The following is a 15,869-nucleotide window of genomic DNA, read 5'->3' on the forward strand; positions in this document are numbered from 1 at the left end:
ATCCAGTCACTGGTGCTGGCAACCAGCATATCAGCAGACACAAGACATCTTGTTTGCACTGCTCTCTAAGGGCATACCTTTGGTGGGTCTTATTTAAAGCTCATATTTCAGCTGGCTAGGTAACAGCAACTGAGAAGAGTCCTTTTCTTGTTTTGATGCCACTGAGATGCTTGTAAGAGTTTAGCCAAGCCGAAAGGTACTAGTGTTGAACCTACAGCAAACTACACCAGTGAAAAAATGTGCACAAACTCCATCTGCAGTTTATACCTTTGCTATCTGAGATTAATATCTACATCTCCACGAAATGAAATATTGTGTGCCAGAACAACAGTAACACCTGACCACCCTATGAAATGTCAGTATTTGAGAAAAACAGTAGCTCAGCAGCAAGCACAGGACATTAATCTTATTAAGCTTCAGAATGAACATCAAGCTTGATAAAGCTGAAGCTGTTAAATCCAGAGATGCAAAAGCTAGTGGAAACGTGAGGTGGGCTCTTAATTCTGAAAGGTTGAGAGCATGTCCAATTTTATTAGAAAAGGAACTTTGAAAAAAAATACATACAAGATTATTTTTTGTTATTTTTTATGGCCACAACAAAAACACCAACTGGTACAGAAGAGTACCTGTCCCTTAAAACAACAAAAGGCTTGAAGATCAAGGTATGTTCCCTGGGGAAGGCTGAAGACTTCAGTCTATTCGGAAGTAGTGTGCAGTCTTGCAATCAAACACATGTTTGGGTGGAACAATCCCATGTTCTAACCAGATTTGAAGAGCAGAATAGCAACTTGGCCCAAGTAGAAGTAGATGAAGTGTTTGGTCTCATGAGTCACGTAGCTGCCAAAATTTCTTCCCACAATACAGTGCCAAGTAGGATTGTATTTCTTGTCAAACTCCTGGAAAAGAATCACTAAAGAACTTAGTACGACAGATGTTAGCAGCTTCATGCAACATTTTGGCTAAACATTTCAACTAAAAAAAATTACTGCATTTTGAACTTCCAATGTATTTTAACACAATCTGTTCACCACTTCTGTTCTTGCTGCATATCAAGAAATTAAAAGGCTGCACCCACAAGGTTCGTTTAGTCTAACATCCTCACAGTGACTAGTCAGATGTTTTCAGGAATCCAACAAGCAGTGTGTGAAGATAACCATCTTTCCTGTTGCTGCCTCCCAGCAACAATGCATTTCATTATCTTCAATATAGCCATCAAGACTAACAACTGTTTAGGCCTATAATCAGTTTGTCTCATGTTTTAAAGCCACACAAGATGATGGCCATCACATCTTGGAGCAGTGGCCAGACTTTGCGCATGGGCAGTAACAATACCACTAGTAGTATAGCACTTGTCAATGTAAAATCTAGATTCGTCTTAGAATGCTAGGTGATCATGAAGGATGTACAAAAATTAAACAACTGGCGTAACATTCTAGCCATGTCCACCAAAACAAGTTACATTAATGAGTTTTTACAATGAGAACATAGGCTCATTTGAGCCATAAGACTGTCTATTCTTGGGAGTTTGGGGAATTTCACTATGTAAATTAATAGAATGCAAAAGCATTAAGAATTGAAGTTTGGCCTACTGAGTTGCTTTCTGAAAGTGGAGAAAAATAATCCCTTGTACTGCTTCAGATGCTATTGTCACAACATTCGTTATGATAAACTGATGCACTGAAATTGAATATTTTGCTTGAAGCTGCTTACATTCAACATATTTCCAGAATTAGCGCATACCAAAATTCACAGCTTTTCATAAGTCTTACTGCAGCATTCAACTCCTGTGCTAGTCTGAGACTAGTATAACCAGCTGTAAAGTCAGTCATTTGTCTCAGTCATTTGTATAACAGCAACCAGTTCCTTGAGTCACCAACATTGTTCAATATGTTGCCTTCATAGCTGTAAAAGCACATGAAGTTGTGTTTTTAGGTTTGTAGTGTGTCCTCCCCCCCCCCCACAGTCTTCATGGAACTGAAGCTATGTGTCTTCACACTGACTTGAATTGGTATAGTCCTATCACTGGCGATAACAGGGCCTGAATCATCTCAGGAGCTGTACTAAACCCATGAACAACAGATGCTTAGCTAACATTCTAGGAGTCACTCAGCAAGACAGACATGCTGTCAGATCAGCCTTTTGCCCAGGCTACAAAAATTATTTTTGGGCAAACCATACCATATTTTCATGTTAAAAATCTGTAGGCCTATTCCTATGTATTGAATTAGAAACGGGTTTCTAAATAATCTTATGTAGTTTCTTCAATTATCTTGAGCTTCAGTAACTGCATATGTTTGTACTGTAAACTGCTCACTCTCTTGGCCCAGATTTTCCTTTTTGGAACAACTTTCTTTATATTAATTATTCTAAATGTCACTGCACAGCAATAATCAAGTACCTTTTTTATGTGGGCAGCAATGTCTTTCTCAATGTTATATTTTTCCAGGGCCTGTGTAGCACACTCCACAGAGTCCTGCTGCATCTCCTCAGACATATCCGCATTCTTGATCACAGCCTTTCGATCACTCATGGTTACCTACAAAGAACAGACAAGAATGAGAAATAGCTGGTGTTAGCAGGACTATCCATTCTAACGTTACTTTTTTTTAAACTTGCATTTTCAAAAGCAGGTATCTAGTTCTTTATAAGTTAAACACCCTACATATCAAAATTTGTTCTACTTATTGTAGTTGGTAACATATGAAGATGTAAAAGAAAAAATTCTGAACTATCCATAACCATTTTTAAGAGCTCGGAAAGCTTATTTTATTTGTTCCCACACTTAGAATCTGTTTTGGCACAATAAATCAACATTTTGGATACTTCTACCAGAGTACATGTAGCATGCAAATTTGAATATATGCTATGCCCACTCAGTTTTCAGTGATCCTAGTCCTACCTAGTACATTGCTAGGTATAAAGTCTCTTTATATTGATTTTATCAACCTACATTGTACTTATCAGATGTCTCTATGCATAGACTGTTAACAATTCACACTGCATAATCTGCCCTGAAGAGGCCTATAACCACAGTAAAGAAAGGGCACCTGAAGTTTACAACTACTAAATTTTAAAGTTTGTGTGAAATGCAGAATCAGAAATACTTTGATGCACCTGATCAACCTTTATGAACAGTAGAACAGAGCAGAACTCAGCAACTCACCTCTTCTAATACCCGACATCAGCTTCTGTTGCACTTGTCTGTCAGATCATTCCAAACATTAACACTTAAATCAAAGCAGCCAATAATGCCATATACTCTTGCTGCATTAACCCTTAACTCAGTTACTACCGCCTACACTCACACAAAAAGGCCCACATTTCACATTCATTAATCACCTTCCTCACAACACTGTATGCAGTGTGTTCTCTTTCAAAAAGCTTAACCTTTTTCATGGGGAGAATTCTTGCATATGACCCCTATTCCTTATTTGCCTTCCATCACAACTGATATTTGGTCATTCTTTACAGATAATTCCTTCCCAAACATGTCCCCCAAGCTCAGTCATCCAGCATTATATTCCCCCCTTCTATTCTTTTTGTGTATCTTAAGTGCATGAACTGCACCGATGAACTTTAAAAAACACTGTACATGAATCAGCACATTTCCTTTTCTTATTACAATATCAAACCTATTTTATCCCATCTCTAAACAGTCCACAGCATTAAGTGATGCAATCATCCATACTGTACAAGCCAAGTTTTAAGTCGCTGCAAGATGTAGACAGGTCTTTTTAAACTTGACAGACAGCCCCTTAACACACTACACATACCACCTCCCCAGGCACATCATAATGCCATCCTTTACCTGTCCCTGGTTTACACACCACGCCTAAGAAATACCTTCTTTGTACAAGGTCTAGAATAATTGCTAGAGCAACAACAAGAACGCTACTGCCCACGCCTCATTAACATGTACATGCAGAACACTCGAGAGGCAGGCCCTGGTGCCTTCTGTTAAAAGGAATCCAGGCAGCAGGGAAGCCCCTCCTGCGCCCGAAACCCTGGAGAGCCGCGGCTGCCAGTTAGGCTATGCAATCGTGAGTTAGATAGACCAAGAGCCTGAGTCAGTACGAGATCGCTTCGTCTGTTCAATAATGTGCCGCCACTTTAAGGTCTCCGTCTGCCTCGCTTTCCAAGAACACCCCCTCCCCAAAACCCACACGGACAAGGCAGTTGCGCCTACTTCAATTGTTGCTCCCCCCCCCCCCTTTCTGTTCCTTAGCTGCACCTCATTCTTTCAGAAATTTTAAGCCGCTAGCAGGGACGTACCGTTTTCTTAGTTTGGAAGAGAAACACCTAAACACAATGCCATCTATACAAACGGTTTTAAGTTGTTTTCGTGCTTGCTCTTCTGTTTTTTTTTTTTTTTAAGTACAGCGCTGAGCACAACACCAACATGCCACTGCGCCCGCTCTCCGTTTCCTCGACGACGTTATTAGCACGAAAAGCAGCCTCTCCCCGCCCACCCCCCGGTTCCCCCCCAACTGCGTAGCCTCACGAGGCGCAGAACTCTCAGGACGAACCCCCGAGGAGCGGCCGCCGTCTCCGAGCGCTACCGCGGAAGCAGCAGCATCGCTCACCGTGTGCTGCTGGGCTGCTTCCGAGGACCGCGGGAAGGGATGTTAGTGGAGTGAACGGGCAGGTTGGCAACTCCGCGTTCCTCCGGCTCCCCCGTCGCGTAACGAACTGAGGAGGCGCGCGCGCACTTAGCCGCCCTACACTCCCTCGACCGCGACAAGCTCTGCCAACCCGGCCTCGCCCTCCCGCCTCCGCTGCCGGTGCCACGCCCACCTCCTTCCCCGGCAACAGTCATTGGCTACGACAACAATACTCCTTGCAGCCTATTGGCTTTTCTCTCTCCGCCTCCCGTAGAGTTTTATTGTTGCATTTTGTTGCAGTCCAGCATGCATCGCAACGGCGTCCGTTGCCATGGTTGGAAGGGGCTGGGCGGGAAGCTTCCCGAGGGCCTGGGAGGGCTGCTGAGTTTCGAAACGTTTCCGGTTTGGGTGGAAGGCAGTGGGTGTCTAAGAGGCAGCAAACAGAAGAGAGCCTCTGGACATATGCAGAAACATATTTTCACTGCCCGGGGGAAAATTTGCCTCCTTTTACATTTCAATATTCCTGGGCGAATGCCGAGTACTTTTGCAAATTGCGTTTTTATCCTGCCTTCACGGAGCAAACTCACGCTGGTGTATATAGTTGGACTCCATTCCAGTAGCAACCAATTTTGCAGTCAAAACGACCCTATAAGTTAGTCCAGGGTCACCGAATAAGCAGAGGAGGGATACACAGAATTCCCCAAGTCCAAGTCAAACTTTCTAACTACTGTAGTAAACTAACAGTGTCTCCTAAGCAGAACTACCCCTTAATCCTTCAATGGATTTAGAAGGGTATCAGTCTGCTTCGAATTGTACTGTAATCTTCCAAATAAGTGTAGTTGCTGTGTGAAAAGGAATGCCTTTAGCTGCTTTGGATACTGTTATCCTGTATTATCCACTGTCTGTGTAGGGTGGTGATGGACTTCAGCAGTGAACCTACTACAGAGAAGAAGCACAAGTTGCTGTGTTGGGCTGCTGGAAGATGTGCACATGCACCCCTGCACAATCTCATTGAACAACTGTGAACAGATGCTAGTAGTTTCCATCAACCTTTCATTAAACGTCAAGAGTTCCAGGAGATAGTGTAGTTGATACATTTTCCATTGACAAATTGGCTGCTATGGAAGAACAGAGATAACAGCACAGCTTACTTCTCTTGGCCTTTTCTTACATGTCCAGGGAAATGCTGATCACCACTTTGGGGATCAGGCAGTAATTTTTCTCCAGGCCAGATTGGCCAGGGATCCTGGAGGGTTTTTGCCATCTGGATATTGTGCAGGGGTCACTGGGGGTGGGAGGAATATTTGAGAATATGCTGCACTGTGCAGGAGATTGGACTAGATGACCCTGGAAGTCCCTTCCAATTCTATGATTCTATAATCATTCCACATAGTGAATCCTACACTTGAAAAACTCATGACAGAAATAGCCCTCTGCCTTCATCACCCCACTACCTGGTCTGTATGGACCTGGGGATCCCCCTGATTTACAACTCATCTCCAGACTACAGAGATTAGTTCTCCCGGCCACAATTGATGCTTCGGAGGATGAACTCTATGGCATTGTACCCCCTGGAGGTCCCTGTCCTTCCCAGGCTTCAACCCCAAATATCCAGAGTTTCTTAGAGAGGATTGGACAACCCTAACCCTCATCTCCCATCAGCGGCCAGGTGGGACCAGTTAATCCTATAAATCAAGAAGGATTCTGTTTGATTGTCATACTTATCTGAAAAAGTGAGTGGTGACTTATGAAAGCTCATATAGAAATAAACGTTAGTGTTTAAGGTGCCACAGGACTTTTGTTTTTATCATGGAGCAAAAGAAGAAGAAGAATTGCAGAATTATATCCCGCCCTTCTCCCTGAATCAGAGACTCTGAGTAGTTAACAATCTCCTATGTCTTCTCCCCACACAACAGACACCCTGTGAGGTGGGTGGGGCTGAGAGGACTCTCACAGCAGCTGCCCTTTCAAAGACAGCTCCTGCGATAGCTATGGATAACCCAAGGCCATTCCAGCAGCTGCAAGTGGAGGAGTGGGGAATCAAACCCGATTCTCCCAGATAAGAGTCCACACACTTAATCACTACACCAAACTGGCTCTCACAAACATATGTTGGATTCCCTGGAGGTCACTTATTTGACCAGACCCCAATTTTCATCTTAGACGGGCAAGGCAGTTGGCCCCCTTCCTGGCCCCCGACGACCTAGCAACAGTGATCCATGCCACGGTCACCTCGAGGTTGGATTACTGCAATGCCCTCTACATGGGGCTGCCCCTGTGCCGGACCCGGAAATTGCAGCTAGTGCAGAATGCCGCGGCCCGGCTGTTACTGGGCCTCCCAAGGTGGGGGCACATCCGGCCGGGCCTTCGGGCTCTGCACTGGCTTCCAATAATATACCGAGTCCGGTACAAGGTGCTGGTCATCACCTTTAAAGCCCTATATGGCCTGGGACCTGCCTACCTGAGGGACCGTCTCTCCCCACACGTTCCCCAGAGAGCACTGAGGTCTGGCACTCAAAATCTGCTCATCATCCCCGGGCCCAAGGAAGTGCGTCTCAAGGCAACTAGAGACAGGGCCTTTTCCACAATGGCCCCTATGTGGTGGAACCAGCTACCGGAAGAGGCGAGGGCCCTGCGGGACCTTGCTCAGTTCCGCAGGGCCTGTAAGACAGCCCTCTTCCGGTTAGCCTATGCCTGATGAGATAATGTGGCTACCAGATTTTTGTGTTTATACTGTATAGTTTAATGTTTAATTTTAAGGTTTTTAGGTTTTAATTGTCTGATTTTAGAGGTAATAACTTGCTCTGATTTTACTGTTTTATTGTTTTATTGTTGTTGTAAGCCGCCCTGAGCCACTTGTGGGAAGGGCGGGATAGAAGTCACCAAATAAATAAATAAATAAATAAATTATACAAGGTTGCTGTATTTCACATTCTTCAGCTATTTCCCAAAAAAGAAAACTTGCATATAAAATGATCTTCCTATAAATGGTTACACTCAAAAAGATGTTTCGTTATTGTATGTAACTAGTATGTGAATGTAAAAGAACCTCTTTTTCTTTCTTGAGGGATATGCGGGGGGACTACTCTTCTGCTCAAATAAATAAAGTATACCTTGAAAAGATTAAATAACAGGAACATAGGGTAAGAATAAATGTAGGGTTGCCAACTCCTGAAGATGTATTGCATATTTCCACCACAAAGATTGCTAGACAAGTGGCTGGCTAATGATTCAGGAGCATAGATTGCCATTATCATATAAAGACATGTGGTGGCAGCAGAGAACAAGAAGTACTTGAAGTAAATAGGATTTCAGTCATGAAGATGTTAATTTGTTCTTATAAGCAAGTCTGCTCACTAACTGGAATTCTCTGCTGAAGGCTCAGAATTTCCTGCTGTAACTACTGGGTGAGGTCTAGCTGTTGTAGAAAATCTTGTAAATGCAGGTCCTACATGACTGTGAGGTGACCTTTATTGCACCCATTTTTGTCATCAGATAGGCTTTGTAAGACAGCTGTTGCTATTTTAATACACTTACAATGCAGACCTGAACACAGTGTCAATCTTCTATATCACACTCAATGGTCTTTCAATTACTAAGGAAACTCCAGCCCTAGACAGTTATTTATTTCTGATGACCTCACCAATTCTGAGGGTTATTTTCAGTGCAACCATGAGGTTATTGGTGACCATGGCAGCAGAATACCAACAGAACTCCAAGATATGCAGTTGTAACGCTTCCTGAACTCCCTGAGCACTTTTGCCTCCAGGCCTTTCAAGGAGGTTGGCCTTGAAAGGGCAGCTGCTGTGAGAGTCCTCTCAGCCCCACCCACCTCACAGGGTGTGTGTTGTGGGGGAGGGAGATAAAGGAGATTGTGAGCCGCTCTGAGACTCTTGAGTGGAGGGTGGAATATAAATCCAATATCTTCTTCTTCTGGTTTTTACTCTGTAGTGAGATTTTTGTGCAAAGAAGCATTCACAGTTGAAATATTCTGGCTGTCTGTAATTTGAATTACTGCAGTCCATTCACTCAGCATTCTGCCACCTCATTCTCCTATATTTGTAGATCAGGTCTTAGATGCATTTTAAACCTACTCATTTCGATGTTCAGGCTGTCTGACTGTACACAGAAAGGAATGCATGTCCCATTGAATTTAATAGAGATTATTTCCAGGTAATACATATAGAATAGCAGCCATGGGCATGCTTAAAATTTACTTGTGGGATCTGAGGCAACAATCCTTTTATTGGGAATAAGTCCTATAGAGCACAATAAGAGTTATCCGGAGCAAACATACCTAATAGCATAGAAGCCACAGTTCCTACAGAGTGATTGCAGATCTTCAAACAAAGCTTTTGGAGGCAGAAAAGTGGCATGTTTGGAAACCCAAATATATAGAATTAATGACAAATTCTAGAAGATTAGCCATGTTATTCAAGCACAGTAAAAAAAAAGGGGGGGAGTGGCACTACAAACTGATTGTTTGCAGCATAATCTTATATGGTGCAGAGCCCACTTCATCTGATTGTCCTCTGTTGGCAGAGAACAAGGATTGTATGAAGGATTGTCCTCTGTTTGCTGAGGGAAAAAATTGTAAAAGGGGGCAAAAGGACCAGGAAATACAACAAGTATAGCCAGTGCAAAGCTCAGGTGTGTAGAAGAAATGCTGAATGAACCTTCATAACGGCAGAAAGTGGTGATTACACAATTGTTCAATAATTGCTGTACTAATTTAACACCTGCAGCAGGAGAGGTATAACATAACAAAGCTGGAAAGACTGTGTCATCACCAATTACTGCTGTTGTGAAGACTTGAAGGTATCACTGGATTTCTTTCTGTAGCTCATAAACAAGGACACGCTTTCATGAACTAGATCCCTCTTCATCAGATATATAACATGTGTCCTCCCTTGGCAGATATAATATCCATAATAACTGAGGGGAAAATGCAATCAGTCAAGCCAAAATGCAATGACATGCAAGAGGTAAAATCAAATAAAAGTTCAATGGCACCTTAAAAACTAACAATATTTATTTCAATATGAGTTTTTGTGAGTCTCAGCTCACTTTTTTAGATATGTAACAGGAATACTGGGAATTCTTCTTGAAGGAGGTTACAAGGGGATGATGTGAAATTTAATATACACCATCACATGCTAACAATGCCCTTCTACTAACTACCCTGGGCAGATGTATTGGTTGGTATCTGCATGAGAGAATGAATTAACACAAATAAGACATTAAAAATCACATTTAGGAGCCAGTGGGGGAATATTTTATCTCCCTGGTTGTATCATATTATAGATCTGCTGTTGTACTAAAAATAAAACAAAACCCAAAACATACAGTTTCTAAGTGCTGAATTAGAACTGATTAAGAAACGAAATACTACATATCATCCTGGCTGAAACCGAGAGTTGGATTCCTTCATTTACGTCTTTCAAATAAATTTTATTGCTGGTAACACAGAACCTAAAGATAGAGGATCTGTAGCCAGACTGCCCACTACTGTGATAATGCCAGTGCCTGAAACTATGGGCATCCAAGGTTGTCTTTCTGTATATTTTGGGAATGATAGTAGATTGTGCTTATAAGAACATAGCAGCTGTGCTGGATCAGATCAATGGACCACCTAGGGGCTCTAAAGGCAAAGTGTGATAGCTGAGCAGCCCTTTCTGTAGTCCCTGCCAATCATACCTTCTTAATTCCTGAGCTAAGAGAAAAATGTGTAAGCCAGAGGCTAAAAACTAGCCTGTGAGCTAGCTCACAGTAACTCAGCTTAGAGGGAACACTGCCTATGAGGTAAGTGGGGGGTGAGAATGCTCTTTTTAGAACTGCTCTTGAGAGAACAGCTCTGAGATAAATGTGGCTGATGCAAGGTCACCCACCTGGCTGCATGTAGAGGAGTGGGGAATGAAACCTAGTTCTCCAGAATAGAGTCTGTTGCTCTTAACCACTACACTGAACTGGCTCGCCAGTTTGGTGAAGTACATAAATATGTCAGAATAGAAGACTGATGTAAACGTATCCTTCTTAGTTGTGGAATGTGAAAAGTAATTAACATAGACGCTGTTGTTACATTATATTCATCTCTTTTCAAGCATGGAGGAAACGAATGGTATCCTTTTCTTTGAAATGAATGGTTGTGCAGTGTTATGTCTCCTGTTACCAGATCAGAAAAATACATTCCAATATCAATTGCATTATTTTACAGTCACTATTCCAATTTACTATTCCAAATGAGAAATCCAATACAGAGGCCATATAGCCTTTTTTTATGAGAATATATACATAAGGACTGGATAAGTTTCGCATATGTAGTGAGGTAAGAAACCAATATTCCTGTTAAACCCTGGGGGCAGGTTGTTCCAAGTGTTGTAATAACTTGTTATTCAGCAATTTCCTTTTCCAGTCTCTTCCTGAAGTTCCTTTGCAATCAAACAGCCACTTTGAGGTCACCCATTGAATGTCCTGGAAGACTGAAATGTTCTCCTACAGGTTTCTCAGTCTTGTGATTCCTGATGTCAGATTTGTGTCCATTTATCCTTTGGTGTAGGGTTGGACTTATTTAGTGCATAAGAACAAAAAGTGGCTAATGAATGTCTTAAAAAAATAAACAATCCTGCCTGAATTCAAGTCTCCATTCTGCTATAAAGCTTACTGGGTGACCTTGCACCAGCCCTCCATATCTGCCCAATAAATTTCACAGAATGGGTGTGAAAATAAAGTGGAGATGGTAGAAACATGTACACCATCCTAAGTTTCCTTGGGGAAGAAGAGTCCAATACCAGAAACAGTTTGTCAATACTAAACACACTTTATGAATCAAATGAAGTGAGCTCTATTCCACAAAAGTTTCTGACACAATAAACTTTATTATTTACAAGATCTATCTCTCACATTTCTGCCCTTACAAGGGCTACCAAGGTAGCTAACAATTTAAAACGGATGTGAGAAAATTACATTATAAAACTATTCAAATCAACCCCCCCTTCCAAACATACATCAGTAACTCAACTTTTAAAGAGCTTAAACAACAGAGTTAAAATACATACAAAACAGTTAAAACACATTAAAAACATCAAAACGTTGGTTAGGAAGGAGAGATCATTAAGGAACAAAAAAACAAAAGAAATTTTTTTTTCATCCACTGGTGGAAGATGGCAACAGAGGGAGGCAGATGAATCTCCCTAGGGAGAGAGTTCTAGAGCTTTGGTGACATGGCCGAGAAGGCCCTTTCCCAAATTGCTGCCTGCCTAATCTCAGAAGGCAGGGCATGCAAAGTAGGGTTTCCAAAGATTAAGGATTTAGGCAGTTGTAATGTACTGGGAGACGAGACGTGGTAAAGGCATTGGTCTTTAATCGCTGGTACATTACAGAACTGGGGAACACGCGGCCGGGTCCGCTAATATATACATGCACCCCGGATCAACCCCCCTGCTGGCCAGCCCAATCCTGGCCAGTTAAACTTCCCGCGCTTGGTCTTGATTGGCGGTGACTTTTCCCGCGCTGCGCCAGGTAACCCGAGGACGTCCCGGCTTGCGCGGCGCGGGTGCAGAGTCCGATACTCAACACTCCTCCCCCCTTAGTTTAAACCACATAGTCCCGGAGGTACGCCGGTGCTCTCCGTTCCCGTGTCGATCTCCTCGGGGTCGCTCTTGGTGCGGAGGCTGGTTCCGTTGTGGGCGATGCTGCTTCTGGCTGCGGGATGTTGGGGTCTGTTTCAGGCTCCGGCTCTGGTTCGGTGTCTCTGGGGGCGTCATAAGTGGGTAGTTCCTGTATTGGCGAGCGCCCTTCCGGACCTTCGGTTGCCCGCGGTTCCCTATTCCCTACCTCCTCTGTTTCTTCGGGTAGGGTGCGGCGGCGCAGCTGATCTATGTGCCGCCTTAGTACCTGGCCCCCCTCGGTGGTCACCTCGTATGACCTGGAACCTGTCACCCTAAGGACTCTCCCCACGACCCACTCGGGACCGCTTGCGAAGTTCTTCGCGTATACCGGGTCACCCGGAAAGAACCCCCGCACCGCCTCCCGGACCTCGGGGACCCGCGGACCTCGGGGGTCCCCAGTGCTTCCTTGGTGGTCCGCACCATCCGCTCTGCCTGGCCGTTGGTGGCCGGATGGAAGGGTGCGGATCTTATGTGTCGTATGAGGTACCTCTCCGTGAACTCCCGGAATTCCCGGGAGGTGAATGCAGTACCGTTATCCGTCACCAGGGTGTCTGGGATCCCGTGCGTGCATAGGACCCTCCTGAGTGCCCGGACGGCTGCTGCTGTGGAGGTCGAGGCTACTGGAATCACCTCCAGCCATTTTGTGTAGGCATCCACAAGTATAAAAAAGATTTGGCCCTGATACGGGCCTGCAAAATCTAAGTGGAGGCGGGACCATGGTCGCCTGTTAGACTCCCATCTGTGGACCGGGGCTGATGGGGGATCGGGCCGGGATTCTTGGCAGGGTTGGCACCTCCTCACCCACCCCTCTATCTCCTCATCCATGCCCGGCCACCACACATAACTACGGGCCAGGGCTTTCATCCTCACGATGCCCGGGTGGGTCTCGTGGAGGTCTTCCAGCACCTGCTTGCGCAAGGGGGGGGGAACCACCACCCGGCTGCCCCAAAGCACACACCCCTTGTGGGTTGATAGCTCGTCCTTCCTGGACGCGAATGGCCTGAACGCGTCTTCGACTTTGCCTGATGGCCACCCCCTCCCCACCCAGTCCCTGACCCGTGCCAGGATGCGGTCCCTCCCTGTTGCCCGAGCCACCTCCGCCGCGTGCAGGGGGCGCTCGGGGAGCGATTCAATGAGCATTACCCCATGTGCAGGGGCGGGATCCGGTTCTGTCATGGGGAGCGGCAGGCGGCTGAGGGCATCGGCGTGTCCCATGGCTTTACCCGGGCGGTGGACCAGTTCATACGTGTAGGAGTTCAGGAACTGGTTCCACCTCAGGACCCTCTGGGATAGGATTTGGGGGGTCTGACGGTCTGGAGCTAGGAGGCCCAGGAGCGGCTTGTGGTCCGTGGCGATGGTGAAACGCCTACCGTAGAGGTAGTCGTTGAACTTGTGCACCCCCGCCACGATCGCCAAGGCCTCCTTGTCAATTTGAGCGTAGTTCCGCTCCGCTGGAGATAGAGTCCGTGAATAGTACGCGACTGGCACTTCCCTCCCGTCCGGGAGTTGGTGCCCCAAAACCGCTCCTACTCCGTAGGGGGAGGCGTCGCAAGCTAGGATCAGGGGTAGGTTTTCGTCGTAGTGGTGAAGTACCGCGTTAGAGACCAAGAGGTCCTTCACTGCTTGGAACGCCGCGGCTTGGCGTTGGCCCCAGACCCACGGGGCCTGTTTATCCAGCAAACGGTGCAACGGTTCCGCTACGGCGGCTTTGTGCGGTAGGAACGTGTGATAAAAGTTCAACAATCCTAAAAAACTCTGTAGTTCTGCCTTGCATTTGGGCGCAGGAGCCTGGACTATGGCCCTGGTCTTGTCCGCCGTCGGGTGTATCCCCGCCGCGTCCACGGCGAACCCCAGGAACTCCACTCGCGGGACCCCTAACAAACATTTCTCCTTTTTGACTCTCAGCCCCGCCGCTTGGAACCGCCTGAGGACCTCGCGCAGGCGGCAGCAGAACTCTCCTTCATTGGGGGCGGCGATTAAAACGTCGTCAAAGAAGGGTTGAACTCCGGGGATCCCTTTAAGGAGAGAGTCCATTATGCTCTGGAATATCCCCGGAGCCACACTGACCCCGAACTGCAGCCGTTTAACCCTGAACGCGCCCCTGTGGGTCACGATCGTCTGCGCCTCCGCTGTCTTAGCGTCGACCGGCAGTTGCTGGTATGCTTGTGCTAAGTCCAGCTTCCCAAAAACCTTCGCCCCGGCTAGCGCTGCTAGGACGTGGCTGACCACCGGGACTGGGTAGGGGTTGTCTTGTAGCGCCTTATTGATCGTGCACTTGTAGTCAGCGCAGATCCTCACCTCCCCATTGGGTTTGACGGGCGTTACTATGGGGGTTTCCCATTCCGCGTATGTTACCGGTTCTAGGACGCCCTGGGCCGTTAGGCGGTCCAGTTCTGCCTCTATTTTCGGCTTAAGGGCGAACGGGACGCGCCTCGCTTTAAGCCTTATGGGCCTGACCATTGGGTCAATCGGTAGGGTGATGGGCGGACCCTTATAGCTCCCCAAGGACCCATCAAAGACCTCGGGGAACTCTCGGCAGACCCCGTCGAAATTGCTTGCCTGCAAGTGGTCCACCCCCACCAGCTGGATCCCCAGGGGATTGAACCAAGCCAACCCTAGAAGTGTGGTCAGTTGGCGCTTGACCACTAGGATGTCCAGGGGCCCTCTGAAACCCCTTCTTTCCACATGCACCCGGGCCCACCCCACGATGTGTACTGGGTTCTTCTGAAAGTCCCTCAGTACGAAGTCCGCTGGCCTCGTTTGAAGGCGGCGGTGGGGGCATAGTTTCTTGAGGGTTTCCTCCGAAATGATGGAGATGGAGGAACCCGAGTCCACTTCCATGGTGCAGGGGGCGCCCTCGATTAGGACCGACATTTTGACCTTGTCTGGGGCCGATAGGGGCAAGTTCAATACCTGCAGAGTGGTGGATGCCGCCGTGTGGGTGTCCAGGGAGTCGTGATGCGCTGATGGTTGTCGGCGGCTGTTCTTGGCCCGGCAAGCCCGAGCGATGTGGCCCGTCTTTCCGCAGCTGCGGCAGTCCAGGTTGCGGTACGGGCAGTCCCGGCGCTCGTGGGGGTCGCCGCAGCTGGCGCACCTGGGACCGGTGGTGGCGGTGGCCCTCTCCGTCGCTCGCTGTCTAGTGGGGGCCCTTGTGTCCGTTCTTTGGGGCCGCCGGAGTTGAAACGCTTCTTCCTCCGTTCGGTCTTCTGGCTCCGTTTCCCCTTGGTGGACTGCTTCACCTCGTGGCTGGCCGAACGCCTTGGTGGCCCTCTCGAAGGCCGTTGCCTCGTTGAAGGCTTGTTGTAGCGTTAGCTCCTCCTTCGCGAAGAGCTTCTGCTGCAATCGCTCGTCGCGGAGGCCCCAGACGAAACGGTCCCGCAGGGCTTCGTCCCTTTTGTCAAAGTTGCAATTTCCGGCGATCTGCCGAAGGGCCGCCAGGTAGACCGCCGCTGTCTCCCCCGACTTTTGGTCCCTCTTGTGGAAGAGGAATCGGCGGGCGACGATGGACGGTTGGGGTGAAAAGTGGCCCGTGAGGAGCCTCACGACTTCCCGGTAGGTCCTCTCCGTCAGCTTAGCTGGAGCGGAGAGACCTCGTGCGATC

The 15,869-nt window shown here is 46.9% G+C and overlaps 1 protein-coding gene across 1 annotated transcript; it reads right to left on the bottom strand.

Moving 5' to 3' along the window:
- Positions 1-511: 511 nt before the first annotated feature.
- DYNLL1 (dynein light chain LC8-type 1) lies at positions 512-4,832 on the bottom strand. The gene is made up of 3 exons (XM_060250041.1): positions 4,584-4,832; positions 2,399-2,536; positions 512-896 (listed from the first exon to the last, which is right to left on the bottom strand). Exons 2-3 carry the CDS (start codon positions 2,528-2,530, stop codon positions 759-761), a joined length of 270 nt encoding a protein of 89 aa, XP_060106024.1. The 5' UTR covers positions 2,531-2,536; positions 4,584-4,832; the 3' UTR covers positions 512-758.
- Positions 4,833-15,869: the final 11,037 nt, after the last annotated feature.

Source organism: Heteronotia binoei, chromosome 11, assembly GCF_032191835.1.
Source record: "Heteronotia binoei isolate CCM8104 ecotype False Entrance Well chromosome 11, APGP_CSIRO_Hbin_v1, whole genome shotgun sequence".
Classification (NCBI taxonomy): Eukaryota; Metazoa; Chordata; class Lepidosauria; order Squamata; family Gekkonidae; genus Heteronotia; species Heteronotia binoei.